The sequence below is a fragment of the Megalops cyprinoides genome, chromosome 13 (assembly GCF_013368585.1).
Source record: "Megalops cyprinoides isolate fMegCyp1 chromosome 13, fMegCyp1.pri, whole genome shotgun sequence".
In the NCBI taxonomy this organism is placed as follows: Eukaryota; Metazoa; Chordata; class Actinopteri; order Elopiformes; family Megalopidae; genus Megalops; species Megalops cyprinoides.
In genome coordinates this window covers 29,618,565-29,642,214 of record NC_050595.1, presented here as the reverse complement: position 1 = coordinate 29,642,214, position 23,650 = coordinate 29,618,565, and the positions used below count along the sequence as shown (strand labels likewise).

Below are 23,650 nucleotides of genomic sequence, written 5' to 3'. Positions count from 1 at the left end.
GGTCTCTGTTTCACTTCTCTGCTTGTAAACAATGGCTTTTGGGTGCTTTCGTATAAGAGTAAACTAGATTCTTCTCCACATTAGTGATGAAACAGAAATAATCTCTTACCTCACCCCTCTGCCATTCAGGCATGAGATGTGGCATATAATGCATTGTGCTTGCATCCCTAGAGCCCTCACCTGCCCATTTATTCTGTAAAGAAATTATTTTATGTATTTATATTTTATGTAGTATATATAGATGCCAATAGTCGTGTGTGTGATCTTATTGTTATACAAATTTATTTCTCTTGTAAATTCTGCCAAAATCTGTATTCAGATTTTGTACTTTTGTATTTGTGCCTTTTGAGACAAGCCACACAAGTTATGCTAATTTATTAAAATTATCATAATTATCAGAACATTTGCATATTGTCTTCCAATTGAGACAACATGGATTGGGTGATTTATGCATAACCATTCTTAGCATTGTCATTGTAGGATACAGTTTGGCTGGTAATAGTGTCTCGATCACTGTTCACAGTGTTGTGCAAGCAAGGATGCCTGTCACTCTGCTGATTCCATTGGAGGCGCACTCTCAACACCTAGACACAAAGAAAACTATTCACTTATCTGCCCAGCTTGTAGTTCTGTTTCCATATTAGTTATGGTAATCATTCAAACTAATGTCATTTAACGATTATTATGAGTATTATCAACAAAGATCAGAGGTCTGCAGCAATCCTAAACCCTGCGATGTCCAGTATGTAGTTTTAACATAATTCATGAATCCATTGATTTGAGTAATTCATGACCCATCGCAGCTGAGAAGTGGAAGGATGAGAGTGATGAGAACAGTACACTGTTCATCAGTTACTGGTGCTGAACGCGACATGCTATTATAGCCAGGTATTACCAAACTTAGAGACGGCCCCCAGCTGCAAATCCCCAAAATAAAAATTCAAAACTGAAGAACTACGAAGCATTGTTAGGAAAGATTTAGTAGCTGCCCGTCTCACCATCAATAAATGGAGTCACCGTAATGATGTCTGCTGGGATAAAGTGTAGACCATACAATGATTACTTACTGTGTAACAATATATAGGAAGCCTTCCGTACTATAACTGTTAAAGCTGTGAAGACAGGCTGAAATGAGCACACTAAAAGGAACAATATATGTAGCTTTAACCTTTTATTTGAAAGAAATCCTTACAGCAACATTCACCGTATAAGTGGATTTCAAAGGAAGGCGGCATTCAGTGCTTCTGACATGAATTTACCAGGCAGCAGCGTGTCTACGCGTGCAGCTAATGCCAGATCTTGGGTGTAAATTTTACAGAGAAACCTCAAAAGGACACGGCGATAGATCCATTGTGAGAGTGCGTGTGGGACAGCCGATTTCGTGATGGTGGTGCAGCGGTATTCACGCCCGGGGTCCTGCAGCACACTGCCTTTTCTCACGCAGCAGAGGCCACCCCTGAAAACAGAAAGGCTCCATTTCCAAATCAAACCCTGGATTTTCCACCTACACTCCAGCAGTTGCCTGTGGGCAGAAACAGCGCTTTCAGCCTCCTTCTATCTAAGACTCGAGCCCCACCGCTATGACCCCCACCTTTAAACGCAATAATTGTTGAATTTCCTCCAGGGAATTACGCCTTCATTTTGAAAGAAACAAGATGCCTTTCTTCATGGATCTCAACACAGTCGCCTTTTTTTCATCCACAGCACTGTTTACTCCAGAGAATGGCTCCGTATTTTCCTAAGAGAAAACCATTCCCTAGTGCCGGGGCAGTTGCTTTCTTGATGTGATTGCTATTTTTTTCTCCTCAATGTACAACGAAAAACCACACCATCTCCCGTTCCATTGGCTCTTACTGCTTCAGATCACGATTTTATCATTTTGTCATGTGCCGCATCTTGGTGTGGGTGGGCAGGGTGGTCAGCAGCGAGGTCATTCTGCAAGGACAGTGTTTCCTCGCAGTCCATTGGCTGCGTTTCAGATAAAGTCACTCCCAATGCAGTTGATCTTAGCACACGAGGTCTTAATCCCATGCTGAAAATTGGATTCCGCCACTTTAATAAAACAGCTCAATAAAGGCGACACAGATAGCGCTTTATTGAAGGTTTCAGGGTGGCCGATTGCAGGCATTAATCAGTAAACACTGTTAGCGTGAGGAACAGTTGTCCTTTTCCCCACTGGAAGCACCTACATTTGGATGGAGCATTTGTGGAGCTGCTGAAGAAATAGAGTATAACACTAATTGCTTTCTAGTTTTTTCTACAGTGGAACTTTTAATTGAACATGCCTGGAAGGCAGTGTCGTTCTTTCTGCTTGTTTTACACTCAGCTTTATATCCTAATCTCCCACATAGTTTCACATTAAAGCTCCTGACATGTGCCAAAGAATAGGAAGTTAAATCATCTAGTTAGATCATCAGAGTCTTTTAGACAGGTGCAGCCTTTAAGGTTAGTGTACACAGTGTAGCAGACTTGAATGGTTTTATATGGCTGGTTATTGGTTCGTAAGTGTTGAGAATGGGAATGGAACACATTCACATACAGATTGAACAGTTTATTCTAAGAATAGTTTATTCTAATTTATTCTTTATTTTCAAAGGCAGTCTCCCACTGTGGTGGGCTCTGCAGGAGAGGCCACTATGCTGCCATTGAATATGCATCAGAAGGGGAATCTTGCTTATTTCCCCAGCTGTTGGCCGCTGTGGGGAAAACGGGAGACATTTTTTCACAATGATCATGAACGTAAATGTTCACACCAGAATCATGAAAAGGCACAGTAAGCAGGTACCTGTGTCTAAGACTTCTTCCTGAAAGGTGTGATCTGGGCCTTTATGACTTGATGGCCCATGACTGCAGTGAAAATTGTACATTTTAATCCAGTCCATTGCTTGTCTAGATTGGGTATATACAGATATACACCAAGGAGTAAATACTCCTTTATTTGAGGAGACTGTACAAAAACAGATTTTAAAGGTCAGCCAATACAATACTTTCACAGTAATTTTCCTCCAAAGGTGAGGAAACAGCCACTGATTTAGGTTGTTTATAGAAGACCCAACATGACAGCTTGCTGCTGTTGGTATAGTAAGGGTAGATACATACGACTGTTTCAAACAGGCAGATGTCAAATGGCACTCTTGTGCTGGCCCAGGAGTGACCAGATGGGACACAAGAAGGGAATCGCCGTCAGCTGGGTGGCATTTATTTTGAAAATGAATGAGAGCGCTTGTTTTAAACATTTCATGTATACTCAGCATCTGTCTATAAAGAGATCAAATCTTAAGAGATTCCTCCTTTCTGCTGCAAGCTAGTAAACTCACATTTTTTTTGCATCATTTTAAAATATAGAAACTTCATCAAAGCATCATGAAAATTTTCTCAGAAATTTCTCAGAAATCTCATGTTTTAGGGTTTCTTACATAGGTCAAAGCTGCCTATTCATAATTATATGAACATGCACCTTGATAGTGGGACAGAAAGTGCCATTTAAAAGAATGAATTGGTTCATGTGCTCTGTATCCAAATATATATGCATCAATGTAGAGCACTGTTCCATTGCAGATAGTACTGAAAACCTGTGTCATTGACCTGTTTTCTCTCACTCAGAAGTCCCTGCTGTCCCTTTAACAAATCCTCAGTTTGTTAATGTAATTGACCAATACTTTCAGCAGAATGCTTCTTTTTCAGTTGCATTGATGACCCAGGGAAACAAAGTTGGTAAGGAAAGAGTAGAACAGCCAATCAGCTGTGGCTGTTCTCACTCCTCTGTGTGCATGTGGGCTGTTTTTCACTTTCCCACTGCTGGCGTATGCAGTTGTAGAGGTTGAACATACATCAAACATACATAAAACATCTTTTTAATACAATTTTATGCAACACCACTGGGAAGTGAGGCTGTGTTTTTATGGACAGTATGAGTGGACATTAATGTATTGCTTAGATTTTGCATTAACCTCTAATCTGTAAGCCCAAGAACCTATTAGTCAGCTACCCCCATGAGATTACTGTAATCAATCAGTGTTAAATTGTTACTGTTTCAGTGGAGTGAAATATTGCCTGTTTGAGTCAAGCTGCACACACCTTGAATTGGTGGACTTGGGTGTGCTTGGGTGGTCTTAAAGTTTTGCCATGGTGAATACATGCACTTTGACACTATGCGCGAAACAGTGCTGTAGATATACTTATGTTCTGCAGTCCATAGTCAACCAGAGTTCCCCTTTGAGGTCACTGCACATTAAAATTTCTTCTTTTTAAGGGGATTGGCTAGGGATTCTTGCCGAATGGTGGCAAGTTGTGTCCTGGCAGTTGTTACATGTGTGGCAATCTGATTCTCCAGCAGTTAGCTATGTCTGTGTACATTTGAGAGACTGATAAGTACATTTACAAACACCCTGTTTCACTAGGTTGGAAAACCTGAACCTGAATCTAAGAATGTTATTTGCTTGTGATAATTGTGAGCGTGGAATGTACTGTATAAGGAAATGCCAGTGCATTATGTTCAGCTAAATAATGAGACTGAAGATGTATGGCGTGATAACTAGCTGACTTGACATGAATGCATGGATGTGAATGAATACTTTGTCCCGGTTGAGAAATGTGTCTCATTGCATCACAATAACAATAATAACAATATACAATGATCGCTGTACAATCATGATAAAATGCACACAATACAGCAGATGGTACAATTTAGCCTGCTGGAGTGTTTTGTAGCTGGCCAAATATAGGCAACCAGATTGTTGACGGCTGGGTCTAATATAATGGTATGATGATAATGAAATCTTTTGAGTTTATCCCTGATGGAAATGGGGCTAGAGCCCCTGTTTGTCTCCTCTTACCTCCTGCTGTTTCATACACAATCATAAAGTTTTAGCTTTTTCATTTCTTCCCACTTCCTCCTTATAAATCTTTTTGTCAGCAACCGACAGCAAGGACATTGTTTGACATCTGCGCACTTGGGAAATGGCTGGAAAACAGAATCCATTAGTTTCATCCCCTTTTGACAGGCCTCTCCACATAAATAAATTCCTCCTTTGATCATCAGAGCTGAGGTGGGACATTTCTCGGGGATGAAGTGACTTGTGGCCAAGACCAAGAAATGGCAAACCTCAAATACCCTGTGAGCACTCTACCTTTGACCTGATTTTCACTGGAAGTGGCCACTGTTTGTTTTGTTTCATTTTTTTTCTTGCATTGAGATGAGCTCTCTCCTTTTAAGAGGATCTGATCCAGTAGAACACTCCAGGCTGGCACCGTTCTGGCTGAAACATCACAGATGTAAACCAGGCACCTGCGGCGGTACCACCCTGCACACAGTCACACACGCACTTGCACGCACGTATATACACACACACACACACACACACACACACACACACACACACACCCCAAGAAAGGCTGTCTGTGCTTCAGACCCACCGGTCCTCATTGCTGTCCCATTTCCTGCTGTCACAGACTTGCATTTGCAGGAGAGTCACAAAGCTTTTTCTCTGGGTTTTACTGGAGTCAGAAAGCTTTTTCTCTCTGTTCTGTAGAGATGTTTGCTTGCCCTATTTTCCTGTCCGGGATGTCAGTACAGCGGAGGTACACACGCGGACAGACATCACAGAGGAAAACGAAACGACAGGGGCCTAGGGACCGTTCAGCACGAGAATGCCTTGGGAACAGTGCGGCTTCACCCACCTGCTCTCTCCAGGAAGTTCACTCTGCTGTGCTGAAATTTTACTTTGAGGATAATTGTGCCTTTTTGTAAATCTCAGTCTTAACTTTGTTGCAGCAGCGAGCTCCAAAAAGCATCACTCTACAGTACCAGTTAGTTTGTCAATTCCTCGTTTGTTCTATGTGAAAATACTGATAAAAAATAGTTTTAATTACATCCTTACAATGTCTTATCAGTATCCAACAACTTATGACTATTGTAAAAACCCAAAATAACTTCCCATATGTAAGTACATCCTTCAGGAAGTGGATAGGAATTTTTCACAAAGAGAAAAGCCTGTGAAGTCTCCCCTAGCTCCTTTGTGTAAAATAACCCTGAATGTTTAGCAGGTGGGCTGCAATCCAAACAAGCACAAAGGTTTATGCAGTCCAGGTGGTCGCAGGGGGCATTGATCTCTGAAAGGGGGCTCCCTTGGTGCCATCCCAACAGAGCTTCATTTCGGAGTTTTTCCGTGTCCTCCTCCTCCCAGCCCGTTGTCCACAGCCACTGCCTTCATCTGCCAGCTTGCTTTCTCTTAGCCCACATTTGAACTGTGACAAGCAGAGATTTGGTACGGCTAATAAAGCTAATTTTCCCCACAAGTGACTAAAGGAGCGCATGGTGCCGCTGTCCCATCAACACTTCAAACTCTTCTACCGTCTAAAATAGAATACATTCTAGAGTGGAATATATTTTTATCACATCTGGTGTAAGTGGAAGTAGGTAGATATCCTGCAGGGAGTTGAGGTGAATAGTAATAGTGAAAGTGGAAGTAGGTAGATATCCTGAGGGTAGTTAAGTTGAACAAAAATGTTATGAACGGAAGTAGGTAGATATCCTGAGGGTAGTTAAGTTGAATAAAAATGTTATGAACGGAAGTAGGTAGATATCCTGAGGGTAGTTAAATTGAATAGTAATATTGTGAGTGGAGGTAGGTGGATATCTTGAGGGTAGTTAAGTTGAATAGTAAGTGTGCTGACAGGATGTTCAGTTTTCCTCTTTTCTTTGTGCATCTGTGTGTGTTTGTGTGTTTACATGGTTGGCATAGGTGATTGCATGTCCTTTGGTATTTGTTCAGCTCAGCAGAATGCTGATCTCCCCACTGTTTTCAAGTGTGTTTGCGTGCATATTTCAGCAGTGTTGTGTACTTGGTTCAGAAAGGGATATGTTTAAGTCAATATGTGGATTTTAAGTATAGTAGACTGCTTAGCTCTGGGTTGTTTGTGATTGCAGTCTGAAGGGACTTCTGGGAATTTCTGTGGGAATGTTTTTGTGTTTGAAGGCGTATAATCCCAACAGAATTGCATCTTACTGACTGAGCACTGGCAGGGTCCTTAAAACGGAATAGTGTACATTTGCCAAATTTTGTCAAGGTTGAGGTCGAAGAATAATACTGAAACTGAGGGGGCAGTTTCACCCGTAACTAGGTTCAGGCTAATTTGCTGTCACAGTGGGGTGTCGGTCAGGACACAGGAGTCAGGTTCCGGGTTCAGTTGTTTATTGGGGATTTGGAATGGGTGGATGTGAGGGTTTGTGTTGTATGTGTGTGGTTTCCTGAAAAGAGTAAGCAGGGAGAATAAATCAGGACTGATGGTTACATTGCGAATGTGCAATATACAAACAGGCATTCAAGCAGCGTTGCAAAGTACATTGCACCGGGATAACATGTATGGGACATACAGGCTTTGACTGCATGAATGGCTATGGAAACATTTATACATCAAGGACACACTACCTTAATTAACATGCACACACACCCTTCTCTCTCTACAGGCAGTTGTATTACAACCAGTTGAACTTAGGCATACTACTTATTTTGGCACAGACGCACACAACAACAGCACAATGCTTGGTCCCCAAGGGCTTGGTCTCCCCAGTTCTTCACCTCCCAGGTATTGTTGCGGTACTGAGGTGGGGGAGGTCACCACCACCTTTATATTGTCCCATATCCTTGGCCCTATTGAGGCCCTAATTGGTGGCCAAAGGATACGGGCAGGTCCGAGGGCAAATGGTGACCTGGGGGCCGTCCTTGGCGGTGCGCCTGTGCCTCAGGTTACCTGCGGGGGTCCCACTGATAAGGGGAGCAGCAGAACCGGTTTGGGCAGGTTTCAACTGAGTTGTAAACAAGTGCCTGTGAGAGGTGGTGGTTGTGCACAAACAAAGACAGAAATGGAAACATGTGGCCGTTTTCTACAAGTACTAAGCATTTTGTCACAAGTATACAAATAGAAACTAATTGAATTAAAAATGAATGCTAATAAAAACCATGAACTTTCAGACACCGAAGGCTCTGCAGTCTCTGAAAGGCACACTGACCCAGCACTCCCTAACCGCAACAAATGCTAGTCTTGGGTTGGTGTTCTTTATCTGCCAGTGCTTCTTTGGCTTTCGTCTGTCTGTTTCCCCCACTTTGACATGCTCACTTGCAACCGGTCGGTGTTGTTCAAAGGCTTCAAGCCTCGAGCTTTTCTGTGATCTAACAAACTTTGGCATCTGAGTAAATCTTTGGCAGTGAGCAAGAGTATAGCAAGTTGACCCAAGAGATGTAATGTGCAAACTGGAAGAACATCTATGCATAGCAGCATCATTTTTAGTTGGTTAGCCAGTCTGATCTTTTTCCTCATAAATGGTTCAACTGCGAACACACTGTAATGCATACTTGAACAGGGATGAACTACAGAACACAGAGCAACATGTTTACCAATACAAAGAAGAAATATTTCTGTAACGCAGAAGCTGCATTTCAGTGCCTTCATATGGCAAGCTCAGAACAGACAGAAGAAACCTACACAAACACATTCAGGATACATTGGGTAGGAATATTGTGTAGTTTGAGTGAGGTAAACAGTCTAAATAGTTTGCTGTAGTTTGTTTTTGGTATCAAGTATAATGGCACACCAATTTTGTGTTTTTACTGACTTGTAGAAAATATCTGCTTTGTACATGTCAGAAATTTGGAATATTTATTTGAATTGTTTATGCGAAGAGTGTCTTTTTGTGGAAAAAATGGTACGTCATGAAAAGATGTACAAACAATGTTCAGCTTTACAGTTTTTTTTTTGTGGAACAAGTATCAATATGAACTGAAAGTGAGATTCTGATCTCCCCCTTTTATGAGATATATCTCTTCCTGTGTTATAAACTAACCAGGCTTCTACTGCTCTGTTCTACTTGATGCATCTTTAAAAAGGAGCTTCCTCCTCTGAAAGACTGTCCAGAGGAATACAGATGAGTTTCATCGATAATAAGCCTAATGTGCTCACAGCGGAGCGCTGTAGCTGGCAAATGCTCTTGATGTCTGAGTAATGTTTGTGTAATGATCCTCCTGCTGGTCTGTTATTAAGGCACTGGCATGGCTGCATCCCTCCTCCTTTCCTGGGTCAGGTCCAGGTCTTAGGTAGAGTCCTTGGCGTCCACGTCTGTGATTTTCCATCTGCTGCTCACGTATTCTTTTTACCCGTCTTTCTAACATCATGGTGTTTTTTTTGTCTTTCCTCCTGCAGAGGGTCTTCAATGTGGTCTACCCAATGGCCCCAGACCAGCGGAGACACGTCAGTATCAACTCTGCCAGATGGCTCCCAGAGCCAGGCTTGGGGTTGGCCTACGGGACCAACAAAGGAGATCTGGTCATCTGCAGACCTGTGTAAGTTTTCCATCCCTGCCATATCCAATCAGCTCACTGGCAACAGAAACTATGACTACTAACAAAATCTGCATTGGAAAGAGTAATTGTCTAGGATGGGTTCGGATTGATGTCATAATTGGCCTGGGTATCTGAAGGTGGAGTAGCTGAGGGTTCGTGTGTGAACCAACTGGGCAGGTCCACATTTGTTCATGTGTTTGTCTGGTCCAGGCATTCATGTTCTGGCCTGGCATTTGGTAATAAAAAAATTTGCCACAGTTGTATAATTGTAACCACCGTAAGAATCATGCAGCATTTTCTTTACCTGGGCAAAAGTGATGATTTATTTAAAAATGATTTATTAGTGCTGGGTTGCAGGTTTTGGTGGATATTTGTGAGAGAGGGCACCGGCATTTAACTGGGGAAATGTAAACAAAATGAGGGCATTACCTGCCGTGAGGGGTTGCCTTGCACTGCTGTAATCAGCCTGCGTGTTAGCACAGCATGTGCTCCGTCTGTAATAAAAGTAATTAATCTCCGCCACTGTGTCTGCGCCTGGGGTGTGTGCTTGCCCGGTAGGAGATGTGACACCAAGGATGAGCAGGTAAATGGTTGTGGATCAGACTGAGGGCATATCAATGGGGTGCTTTCTTATGAACCCCTGTTTTTGAAGTGTTTTTGATGTTTTTAAGGTGCTCACAAACCAAAATAGAATGAATGAAAGGAGAGCTGACTTTTCAGCATTAGGGCGCAATTTATATGCCTTCCTTACGCATCATTGTGAAATCAAAAATGAATGTCTTGACGCTGCTTAGTTGATAAATTTCTGTGTTTTACCTTAATATCTAATTGGTGGACAGAGCCACCATGTTAGATAATACAGACCATAGCACCACTGGTCTTTTTTGTGTTCTTTCTACTTTATAAGCAGCCCTCAACCCCATTGCTCACTCATATTTGGTTGCTGTGTGTAGATCTGAGAGCACACCCAGCACAGAATGAGTCTGTCACTCTTCTGTATCTTACTCAGTGGAGCTGCCTTTTACCTTAGCTTGAACATGCTTATACCTTTCACATGTTCATTTACTTCTCAGCAGACACTGCTGGGCACAATAGGAACAGTGTCATATCTTAGAATGCCAGTAGGTTTTCAATAAGGTGTGATGAGCACATCCTAATTATTATTTTGGCTTCCAAATCTGGCTGAAAATCTATTTTTGATGCCCTTTTCTGTTTCTCTTCATTGCAGAACTCTGGGTACGCTGATCGGGTACGCTGTACATGCTAAAATCAAATTGTCAGGCCCTGGCTGTGACCAGTGTGTCGATTTACTGCAGTTCATAAGTCATTAATGGAAAAGCACAGAATGTTCGTTGTCGGTGTTCTTGGTCTCCAGGTAGTGCCTAATAGATTTTTCCTTGTGTGACATTTCCTCTGACAGCCGCACCTTGCCAGCCATACTTTGTTTTGCTTATTCTTAACTATATATAAGCCTGATGCAGGGATACTGGGCGTGCAGGTTTGCCATGCATCCTCTGTAGGTAACGCAGTAACAGATTTGTGAAAGAAGCATTGCTGTGTCATGGCCAGTGGTATTCCAGCCCCCAGTCATTTGCTGTTATAGGTTTTGCATATGTTTTGTGCATTTTACTCAAATCTTCATGGCCAAAAACACAGTGAGCTTATACTTTAGGGAACAGTCTCCCCACATTGTGCAGAGAAAGTGGCTTTGCCCTTTGGTGTGCCCCGGATCATTACAGTGTGTGTTAATTATGATTATCATAACAGAGTTAATTATGATTTTGACATAGCTAGACAAACATAGAGGATATGACTTTAAATTGGCTGAGTCATGTAGTTTGAAAGCCATATTGCATATTTCTGTAGACATTTTCCTGATCTGTCAGTCACGTAGTAATAAGTCTTTCATATTTTAATTACAGTTGGTTTGAGTTTCATGCCTTGGCAGCCACTGTGTGAGTGGGAAATGTTGTTGTAGATTCTTGAGGTGGTTAACTGTAATTGTATAAATTTGTTTTGGCTTAAACATGCTTTTTAGCAGCATCTGATTTGGGTCACACATGCATTTTGGCTTGGAAGTCTTTGAGGGTGTGAGAAACCTCTTGCTATTTTCACTATATCATTAACCCTCATCCTAGTCAGCTGTCAGAATTTACTGCACCATAACGTGGCAACATGGCATTAGAAAATGTAGAGTAAAATATGACTTTGTAATACAATACTTTCAGTACATATTGCAGTAATAGTACTGATATCCTACTAAACATATCCAGGTTAATAACATGCTGATGGAACAAAAGGGTCTTGGTTCATGAAAAAAATTTTCAAGCCAATTATTTTTTTTGAACATGGAACTTCCTTCTGTATTGAGGGGTCTCTGCTGTTTCCCTTCACAATGGATGAGTTTTCTGTTTCGCTCCACATTCCCTTGACTATGTGGTGTAGGTAGAAAGGGTTTATGTACATGCCAACAGAATTGTTTGAAAGATTTGCTTTTTGTGTACAAATGTACAGGAGTTGGTTGGTCAGCTCCATTTTACCTCCATGTCCTGCAGCTGTGGAGATTTCCCAGGTAATCACAATGTTCCCATAGAGCTTGTGGAGAGAACATAAGTGCTTAGCATTGTCTGTCCTTTTAGCTGTCTACTCTTAAAAGGAAGGTTTTATTTAAAACTTTTGATTTTGTTTTGCTCTTTGAATCTACTCTCCTGGGAAATCTTCCTGTCCTGAAACAGGTTGTTACGTCAAAGCCAAAATGATTGTCTGAAGTGCTTGAACTGTTACTTGTTCCATTTAGATACTTGTTAAGAAAGTGACCTCAAGATGATGTCCTTTTTCCATTTGATGTTTGAATTATGCCCCATTCTCCCATAAGAATAATATTGTAATATGACAAGGTTAATGACATGCCAGAAATTTGGCAGTGCTGTAGAATGATAACATGACTAAAATCTCCAACAAGCATAAACAAAATGTTGAGCTTCCACAGGGATGCTTCTTTAATTGGAGGGTAAAATAGAGTTTAATAATACTCATTTCCCCCCTGTGGTTTAATTTCCCCTCTCTGTTATTTCAGTCCCAGGATTGATTTTGCTATTTGCCTCAGATAACACGAGACATCTTACACATAATCAATGAGTCTCTTCTGATTTTGTGCCTGTGTCGATTATGGTCTCGGTGCCCTTGTGGTGCCTGTGTCATTAGGAAAATCAGCAGTTTCACTGAGCATGTCGTCTTTTATAAGCTCCCCTAGCATGCACACTTTCGTTTTGTTTTCCTCCTGTGTTCTGGCAATTTGTATTATTTTTAGGGCTTATATCTATGATGAAGATGTATTATCAACAGCACTGCGGCAGTCCTGTCCATGAAATAAAATGTATTGCTTTTGCATGAGCATGGTTGTTTATTGTGGAATTATACGGGGAACAGTTTATGTAGTTTGTGTAAATACATTTTGTTTATGTAACTGCAGCCTCACTGCTGTCGCATGAACCTATCTGGATGTGACGCCTTTGGAGTGTTAAGCTCAGAGAGATTTAATTGGTTCGAGCTAGTCAATGATTGACAGCACAAGTGAGACTGCCATCTGCATTCCCTTCTGTCCTCATCGAACAGCTCCAGTCAATGCGGAAATGGTTCTGCTGATATCCATTAAGTACAGTAATGGTGACCAGCAATCAGCTCTGGAGTGGGGTTTTTTTTGTTTTGGAATGATGTACAGCCAGAACTGATTCGATCCCTTGTGATCAGAATCATATTCAGGCATGTAGCTTCTAAAGAATATACATATGGGAATGTGCCTTCGTTGCACCCCTTTTGATTTAAGCAAAATTCTCATGTACTGAGTGGGAGCATTCTATTTATTATTAAAGTCTTTTAATTAGCCTACAGGTGTGAATTGTTGCAAGCTTCATTGTAAGTCAGGTGTTATTGTGTGAGATAGAGTTGATTTGAACTGCTCTCAGGCAATCTTTCTAGATGAGAAAATGGTCCATTGAGGTATTGACAAATACTGATCAATGTTTTTTTTAAAACCCCTATAGAATTCAATTTAGTGGTTGGCCGCAAAACTATTGAGGCTGTTGGCAGGCTCTAAAATTGCTCAGGTTAATTATCAGATATCACTCTGCCTATACAGTTGTGATTAGTAGAACAGTCCATTGTGTCATATGGGATTGTAGTGGTTATGGCACTCTTGCTGATAGAGAAATCCCACTGGCCACTTGGGACCATTGAACCGGGACCTTAAGCATGAGCCTAGGGAACAGCTGCCTTTCCAAAATGAGCACTTTGGCCCCTGACTTTACACCCTGATCCCACCCAGGTAGAATACAGTGGAGCACAGACATTTCTGCAAAGACAGTATGAGATATGGACACAACAAATGTATAACACATTCAGTGTGAGTTAGATGCAGAGGTTGAAATATTACACTTTTACTATGCAGAGGTTACGACTCAAGTTGTCTTTTATTCAGTCGTTCAATAATGTCCTGTCCAGACTAAATGAGAACCGCAATGATGCAGAACCTCACACTAAAAAATGAGTATCAAGTGGTAAGAGAGCTTGCTAACTAATCAGCTCTGCCTATGATTTTCCTTTGTTTGACTTAATATGGGCAGAATACAAGGATCAAGTGGAAAAAAGATGATGTATTTCATTTGTGTGACTACTTAATGTTGTTGGTGAGGGTACGTAGCTAGCTGGCTTGCGAGCTTTAGTGGTTAACTAGACAAGTAAGCATTGTTCTTTTTGGCTAGCATGAAAACGGGTATCAAAGAAAAGTAATTGTGTATTGATAGCTGGACCCTGAATCTCCTGTTATACCCTCTAAAATAATTAACATGTTTATAAACGGCAAGTTTTTTTTTAATAAATGGCAGTTTTACAGACAGCTTGCTAGATCTCTGAGATTGTGAGCTGTCAGACAGGTAGCTGAGAACAGGATTACTGTTCACTTTGTGCTGTTCGTGTTTCTGTTGTCAGTGGACCTTCAGCTGCATTGACGTTTTATTTGGTTGCACAACAGCTTTTGTGGATGCTCTTTCCACTTTCTGCAATGTTTTTATGCAACACTGGATGTGAAGCAAATGCAACCTACCAGTACACTCAAACACGGCCAGTGGCACTGCAATACACCTTGCCAACTGCGTCACTAAGGAGCCTGTTGCACACACAGCTAGCTACCACTCTCCAAGCTAGCTAAAGTATTTAGTTATCCTCACTCATGTTGTCATTTAGATATAAAGACGATAGGCCATAGAATGACCACAGAGTGGGCCATTAGCCCATGCCTTTGAGTTTGACTTCTGACAGTGGAAAAGGCTCTGCTGTGAGCTCTCATTACAGTATGGCCAATCATGCTTCTCCAGTAATGATCACTAACTATAAACAGCTGCTTTGGCACTTCAGGGGCCTCAAAATTTCCCCAAATGTCCAAGTTTGTTTAGTCATTCTGTCCAGCTCACATCCAGACCGGGGATCTGTAAAATTGATAAGTTAAGAAGCGTCTTGGTTGTGAAAGCGCTTCTTAATGAGGATGAGCTGAGAAACAAATCTCTCAGCATTCTGTGCAGAACGAAAGGTCATTGCATCCATCACCTAGATGTGTGAAAGATAATTAGATGGATATTGGACTGAGGTGCAGCTGTTGAAAAGTCATGCATTCAGCGTCAGCCACATTACTGACTGTTCATTCTCGCACTGATACTTCATGCTGTATTGGTGCTCTTCCTGTCAGCAAAATCAGTGGCAGCTTTTTGATAGCTGAAAAAGTTTGGATTTAAGTTATTTCCCATTTAGTCTGGTTCAGGAGTGGAGGCTTTCATTGACAAATAAACTTAGTTGAACATGACCAAACAGTGACTTTGCAAAGATGTGATTGGTACAAATCTGCCTCAACAAGGTCTTTTCTGTGTAATTGCCTGTAAGAAGCTGCACTGTGCGGTTCGGTGAAGGAGCTTGCAGCAAGATAGCAATAATTTTTTAATAAATAAACTACTTCAGTTCGGGTGCTTTTTCCCCCTGTTTTGTCAATTAAATACCCTCTCTCCATGAAATTTGACTGCTATTTTCAGTAGTAGTAGTGTCAAGCATGAGATTCAAATAACGTCAGCCTTAGATATAAAACTTTGATAGTGTCATGGGTACAATGTGCACCAAGGACTGAAGCAGGAGTTGAGAACATTATGCTGTTGGATCAGGAAATGATTTTTCTATTTTATGGATGGGTGTTTGGATGGAGCCATCCCCACTTTGTGCTGCACTATACCTCTGAGCCAGCAAGCTGTAGAAAGCACCTGTTCATCTGAGACTATTTCAGACAGTGTTTATAACAACGCATTAGAACAGACCACGTAGTGGAAGGCCTATATCCTCTGTGTTCTTTGTGGAGATTGTAGTTAAAACGTTTCAGCCAGGATAGAGTGAAATACATTCCTGTCCTTTTTACCTCCTCTTTTCAGCTTCTGTGGGCTTATACTCACCTGACAGTTTTAGTCCACATTCAGCTCTTATAAAAGCAATTCGGGGGCTGCTGCGGTTCTTTTGAAAATTCGGAATGTACAAACTTATGTAGTGTGCCAAATGCTTACGAGCGATAATTGCTCATGCAAGCGCCTACAAGAATAGCGTTTTCTGTTAGCTTTAATAGGACGAGCCATCCAGATGATTTAAAGATTTAAAGATCAGTGAATATGTGCAACAGCTGTCGAGAAAACAAGCACAGTGATCCTGCAACTGTGTCTCAGAAGAAAAAACAAGACATTCACTATGCTTACCAGAAGCGCACACCAGGCAAAAGCACAAGTTTGACTAGATGACGAGGGGGAGCTCGTTTGGCTATGGCCAGAACACAAGACGCAATCAAAGCACAATAAGTGGGAAGGAATGTCTGGCTGACTCAGTAGCAGCTGCCAATTGTTTTGTATATCCCACAGTGAGCTATGCTTTGGACATTAAAACCTCCAGGCACAAGGAACTGGCATGTCTGTTGTAAGCTAGCAGTAGCCACACCACCAGGTGGTGACGCGTGCTTCAGTTCCCTGATTTTAGAGCTCATCTGATGAGACTCCACAGTGGCCAGGGCATATTATGTGTCTGCTACAATGACAATGAATTTGTTTGAAATTTTCAAAAGATGTACTAGCCTTCCATTGCCCTCTTCCATACTCATTGTGGACTCATGTCATTCCCCTCCCCCTTCCCCTTCCCCTTCCCCCTGTCCCTATCCCCCTCCCCCTTCCCCTTCCCCCTGTCCCTATCCCCCTCCTCCATTCCTATCCCTGTCCCCTTACCTCTCCCCTTTACCTTCCCTGTACCTCTCCCCATCTCTATCCCAGTCATTCTACCCTTCCCCATACACATCCCCATCCCCATTCGCATGCCCCCTTCCCCTCGCCATTCCAGTGCCCCCTTCTCTCCCCGTGGCTCCTCCACCTCCATATTCCACCTCCTCCTCCCCCTCCCCCCCTCCCCCCCTCCGCCCCCATCCCCCTCCCCTGCATGCCCCGTTCTTGTACGCCACATAACCCCTGTCACCCTACCAGCGCCCTGCAGTGCTCTGGTTCCTATAACCAGTGGAGTCTTCCTGCTCTCGCCTGCGGTCAGAACATCTGCAGAACACCATGGCAGCTGCTGTCAGATTGGCAAACCAAAGGCAGAGGAAGGCAGCTGTAGCCAGCTGTGTATCCAGCGTTAAATAATGGCGTGGTCAAACATGAGGCCTCCGGTCTCTCATGCAGGAAGGATGAAAACTGCTGTTTGCTTCAGCACAGGACTGCAAAGTCTGCACTGCTTCAGTAGCATGTGATAGCAATGATTCTGACTCCATTTCTGCAAATGCAATGATAACGTTGCAAGCATGTGGCTAATACACATCACCCCCACCTCTTGTGAGACCTCGAGTCGATCAAGCCTTTTGCAGTGAAGGGGACAAGCCATTCTTGTTATTGTGATTGTAAAATTTTGTTTAACTGCATAATGGATATTTGCAAACTTCATTTTGTTGCGTAGTAGTAAGTTGATTTTGTATTGAAATGCAGTATTTTCTATGCCAAGATGCTTTGGTTGCATTTTAGTTCAGCCTTTCAATCCATTAATAGAGGGAAGTGCACAAAACCAAAGTTTTATGTCAAATTTTACCTCAAATGATTGCAGAATATAGTCTAATGGCTCTGTTGATGAGTTCTGCACATGTGTATTTGTATGTTTGTGGTTAAGTCAACAAATGTTACTTGCATGCATAATAAATAAGAATAATTCCTCATTTGTATATGGGCAAAGTATAAATTATTAACCATCAATTAAATCTTAATTTATTATATCAATTATTAATTTTACAGTACTAATTTTGATTATACAGGCTAATAGCTAAAGTGGTCATCATTTACACATTGTAGTGTTCACTGAGCTGTCGATTAATGTGGCTCCTGACATTGAGAACATATGAAATATAAAGGACTACCATGCAGGAGTTTTTTTTCTTTCTTTCATTGCAATGAATTCCTATATTCCTGTTGTATGCAAATTATATCCATCGAAGAGCATACTGTCACGTTGGGCCTGAGTGCAAGGCTTGAGGCTAAAGGGAATGTGCATTGTCTTTTTGTGCAACTACTTTTAAGTAAATATTCTTACCCGACTGGGGAGAGAATCGTTTTGGAGAAGAGCATAAAACGCTGGAGCAGTCGGCCCCTGCCGAAGGATTTGCCCCGGATTAGCAGCGCTGTTTAAGTCGCTCCTGTCGGGTTGATTGAGAACGAGGGAGGAGAGATGCGTGGTGCTCTTTTGCTCACCGCTCTTCCCTTTCCCCTGCATCTCACAAACCTGCCGGAGATGCTCTGAAACCAGAGGAAAGCAAACACGCTGATGGGCGAGCGTTCAGCGAGAAGGGGGAAGTGCTGGAGTCTACCGGCCGTACTTTGCTTTGGTGTCACTGATTCTGCTTCTCTCGCAGGTTTGTAGCTGCCAGAGGGAGAGAACAAACTGGAAGAAAGTTTAGCAAGCCTGGTGTTAGCAGACACAAGAGCTCCTTGATCATCCAGTGCAAGTCTAATTCCTACAGCTCTGTGGTCTGCAGTTGCAAAGGTTTTAAAATGTAGAATTTTAATTTTTTTTTTTATTTAAGAAAACCTTGTCAGAACATCCTGTAGGTTTACCTCCTGTAGGAAGTGTAAAACAAAAAAATCACACCCTATTGATGTTTTCCTCTCTGTAAAGCACAGTACAGTATCTCTTTTTGCAGATACAAAAAACATAATAAGATATATTCTTGGTGCCTCGCGGCAGGCAGCAGCAATTTTTGCCAACCGTAAAGAAATCAATTTCTCATTTTTTCCAATAGTGTACATTTTCTACGTTTTCCTTGCGTTGACAAATGGTCTCTTATCTGAGGAATGACCGGAGAGTGTGTGTGCTTTATCAAAAGGCCTGAGCTAGTTGCTGACTTGCTGGAATATTCAGTAATGTTGATGCATTAATGAAGGGAACTGTGAATGTTTTCTAATTTCAACACGAGGCAGTTTGAAAATAGGGATCTGAACGGCGTTTTCCCCATAGAGTGCTGCAGGAGGAAAAACTGAATTTCAATACCTCTCCTCTGTGGAGCGAGAGAAGAGATGAGAAGGGCTGGCAGTGTCTGCTGTTTCAGAATAATCCGTTTTACTGCTGCATTATCCAGCTGCAAATCGCTGGTTGTATTTTGTAGGAGTACTGTGGGAAAGAGTGGGAGTGAGCAATCATAGAATTTGCGCTTGATTTCTCAAAAGTAACATGTTTTTCGGGTCTGCTGTACGCCCCTTGTTTGTTGCGGTGCTTGTGAAGCAGTAGCATGGCTGTTTCAGTTGGTTTAATTGAGTGCTGTGGCAAGACCTGTGGAAAAATTGGCCTCCTCAAAGAGTTGATACCCCTGAGTGGTTCTGTGTCATAACATATGGTACCTGGAATTTAACATGTGGTACACTCTCTCTGTCTGTCTGTCTCTCTCTCTCTCTCACATATACACACACACATATGGACCACACTACTGGCTTGACTTGTTTGTGCTTGTTATAACATGCCCCCACAATAAAAGGATGCTGAACTCTGTCTGTGTGTTCCCAGGGACTCGCGGTCTGATGGAGATGGTCCTGCCGAGCACACTGCCGAACCCATATTTACTGTCAACAACAGCAGCAACACCGTCACCGTCCGAGGCACTGAACGGCAAGGGTGAGAAGCACGGCGCTACTGTGACCTGCAGGGCCGGTCCCCTGGGGGCACCCGGCCTCCACACTGAGCCTACAGCGCACTGAAAGCACTGCACACACTCTGCCTCTCCCTTACTCTGAAGAATAATGCAGACCAGAGATACCCACCCATAGAGCTTTCTGGTGCTGTTTGAAGTGCTGCTTATCAAAGGCTTTCACTGAATTAGCTCTGTTTGATTGAGGGCTTTTTCATGCCTTCACTAATTCCGGGAAGCTGAATCAAACTACACAAATAGCTTTCTGTATCCAAATGTCCAATATGAACTGAAAGGGGAAAATGATAGGCTCCATTGACGGGACTGACCTTGTTTGCCCTGTCTTTGGAAAGGTTTGATTGACATCTGTAACAAGTCCACATATCTTTATTGAAACCTCATTGATTGCAAACAGCTTCTTTGAAATGTGGATAAGGAAGGGGTTTCTTGTTAGTATTTACGTTTTGCCTACTAAGACATAAGAAAAGGCACATACTACCTAATGAGGTGCATTTCACGGAACCACAAATTTAAAGCTAAAACAAGTTATTTGCAGTCTTTAGTCCCAACTAATGGATTTGGAGGCACTCTTGTCAGATTATTGGAATTGGAGCTACACATTGTGCAACTACTTCATTTCAGTTTCAGTCTGAAACGGAAAGAAATTTTTCTTTTGTCAGATTTCCAAAACATTCACAAAAATTAGATTTGTTCTGTCAGCGAGGGTGACCTGAGGGTAACCCTCCGATTATAAGGCAAAGGGTATGCGATTGAAATGTTTGATTTCAGGTTGCCATTTTTGGTAATAAAGAGCAGGGCGATACAGTATAGGTAGCATGGAAGTGTACACCCTAACGCTGATCTGTGTTTTCTCCCACACGTACAAGGACAAGCAGGGCAAACTGGAGGTCCGACAGGGACATGGGCCTGATGAACGCCATTGGTCTGCAGCCCCGTCACCCCACCCCATCAGTGACCTCGCAGGGCACGCAGACACCCATCCTGCAGCTACAGAACGCTGAGACGCAGACGGACCGGGAGATGCAGGAGCCGGGCACGTCCCAGGCCAGCCACGGTACGAGCTCTGCCACTCACATCCACGCAGCACATCCACTGGTCCATCTTCTCTGGATTTTCACACTCTACACTGCAGCTGCATGCTGTTTCTTTTTGTCCACTGTAACACTATGGCTGTTTACCTGCAGTATTGGCTAAGGCATTTTACTTCAGGTAGAGGAGCACTCGGGTGTACAACAGCAGTGTTTATGAAGGACTTAAACCTACGACACTCAGACCTCTGGCCAAAGTGTTCTGTTATCCTTGCTTCAAAACTGTTCCACATTGTAGCACATAAACTCTTCGTCTATTTGAAAAGAGTCACACAGTCTGAATCTCATCAGAGCTTAAACTTCTATGTCCAGTTAACTTCTACACCAGATTAAACCAACAGGAGGCCCTGTTTATATGTGTAAGGTTTTTGTGAAAGTGGTTAATTTAATTCACTAAACAAGCAGTATCAAATAGTCTAATATGGAGTAACTGCTTGATATGTGTAACTACTTCCCTGGATTTGTTAAGCCTCCAAAGGCTTTGAGATTAATTCAGCGTTCCAGGTAGGTGCCGATAGTACTTGTCAAATATATTCTTATATCAGTACTTAGTCATGTAAGATTCATAAGTGCATGCAAGCTACCTTTTAAGTATCACAGAGGGAGGGATTCCTCAGATCTAGTGTTTGCATTGCATTCATGTCTTAATCATTATAGGGTCAAGCTTTAATTTATGAAGACATCCTGCAGGGTGATGGGTTTCCAGTCTCCAGATACATTGGTTATTATCAGAACAAATGAAACATGTAAATGAGCTATCGCTCCTCTGATCCATATAGTCATTATGCTAATAGTCTCATGTACGATGACTGCCTCTTCACACTGAAGTATTCCTCTCATTACACCGTTATTGTACCTTTGTGAAACACTGTTGCACGTGGTACTGTCTGGATTTAAAAATTAAAAAATGGGATCCATATGCCACAATCTCATGTCCATCTTCCTTTTGGGTAACGCTCCCCATATGGTAGGTGCAGTTGTATGTTGATTTTGCATGACGGAATAACTGAAAGAGGTAAAACAGCAGATGACACACCAGGGGGAAATATTTGGTTCGTCCTGTGGTGTGAAGTTTAATACTCTTCCATTGTGACTTTTTCACAGTAAGATGTGAAGGTATATTACAGGTATACCCCCCTTAAATAGTGTGTTCCATGAGGCCAGTTTATTGTCAGAAATATTCACCAAAAATGAGGTAATCTGCAAAATGAAGTGCTAAATAACTAAAGAATTAACATCAAATACAGCTTAAACATTCAATAAACATTTATTTAATAAACGTACAGTGTATTGAATGTCCATGAATTAAGATCCATCAACGCTCACTATTTTACTTGGAGCTAGTGCTGTAATCACCCCTACAGTAGCTATATACTTTTTCACTAGCATGCTAGACTGACATCTTCACCTTTTCTGCTGGATTTAAAATGGATTTCAGTGTCAGCTGCATTAACTGGAGTTAGCATAGTACTTCATACTTCATTTGTCCTGGCTCCTTTTCATCTGAATTTTAATATATAGGGATCTTTGCTTATACTTCATCTTTTGCCTAGGAATGGCCTTTCGTAGCCAGTCATGGCAGGTGGCCATTTGGATGCCGTAGTTACATAATGGCTGTTATTCACAAGGTACCGTAAAACTGAGACAGGAGCCATCTGTTTAAAAGAGAGACTTGCAAATCAGCTCATTGTGTGGCTTAAAAATGTATAACAACATCCATGTTGTCTGTAAAGGCAAATGTATTACAGTAGAATTGGTGCTAGAGCTTGCTGGGAATTTTTTAAACAATGAGGATGTGTTATACGAGAGCTTTGTTCTCATTAACCATAGTGTACCTGTAGATAGCACACATTGATATAAAGCAGATGATTTCACCATGTTCCCTTCCACTGGCTTCACTGTTTGCTTCTCTGTGTCTGCACTGCTAATGCTACATTGGTGCCAGGAAAGCACTCTTCATCCCTAGATTGTCTGTATTTTTCATGCACAATGCAAGACAGATGCTGTACACACTTTGGCCATTGTCAGTACATCAGGTGGCAAACTGTCTAAATAATTGGATGGGTCTTAACTGGAAAGTGACCTCATTACTCCTGATGGTGCAGGCAGTGTCTCCTCTAAGATTTCTGTAAAGCAGCGTAATAATAAGCATTTGGGGATCTTCTGAAGGATGAATTAAATCTGCTGGGCAGAAGGTCCTTTACCGTCTCTGAGACTCATGGGTGTCAGTGTCTTAGCTGTCCTAATACTATTGTGTAAAATTTGAGCTTGGGTCACTTGTTTATACAGAGGAGGGTGTACTCAAGAGGATTTCAAACACAGAGGGATGCTCTCTGGCCCTTGTGCAGCCAAAAAAAATGATCACCACTCTGCATTGATAAAGGATTGGACTTAATACTTTATCTCCTGATTGCTGTCCCTGGAACATATTCACAGAGGCTTTGCAGCTGGAAGGACAAAATTCTCTTCATAACAATGATCGGAACCAAGACCAGATCATCTCTGTCTTTGTTCATGTTTTTTTGTCATGTTGAATATGTTCAGGATGTTCGTTAGCCAGACAAAAAAAATAACTGAATATTAGTCAGATGACAGATTGACAAGAATTGTAATGACAAACACCGTTGCCCCTCCATCTTGACTACAAATTACTGTCTTCAGTAGGGGTGATTCTGCTCTTAATTACTCACATGGGAGAATTTTGCCTCTTCATGGTTTGCCTGAAGTTCCAGCATAATGTTAGAAATTCAAGCCAAGCACATAAGTACCAGAGACCTTAAATCACCAACATACAATATGATCTGTAGTGATACTGTATTTTTTCTGTCCAGTGCCATTGCATATTGGTCACAGGGCACAATGCTTTTGTGAATCACCACTCGCCGCAGTTAACAAACACAGTACAACTCCCAAACAGGCCACCTGCTATTCCTTGGCCGGTGCTACTGGCTGATGGGTGAGAACATTGAACAAGGTGACAC

The 23,650-nt window shown here is 42.0% G+C and overlaps 1 protein-coding gene across 1 annotated transcript in view; it reads left to right on the top strand.

Moving 5' to 3' along the window:
- LOC118788201 (activating molecule in BECN1-regulated autophagy protein 1-like) overlaps positions 1-23,650 on the top strand; it is a 107,255-nt gene that overhangs the window by 73,154 nt on the left and 10,451 nt on the right. The window contains exons 15-17 of the mRNA XM_036544135.1: positions 9,199-9,338; positions 19,440-19,547; positions 20,448-20,635. Coding sequence (XP_036400028.1) covers positions 9,199-9,338; positions 19,440-19,547; positions 20,448-20,635 — 436 coding nt within the window. The remainder of the gene's footprint in view (positions 1-9,198; positions 9,339-19,439; positions 19,548-20,447; positions 20,636-23,650) is intronic.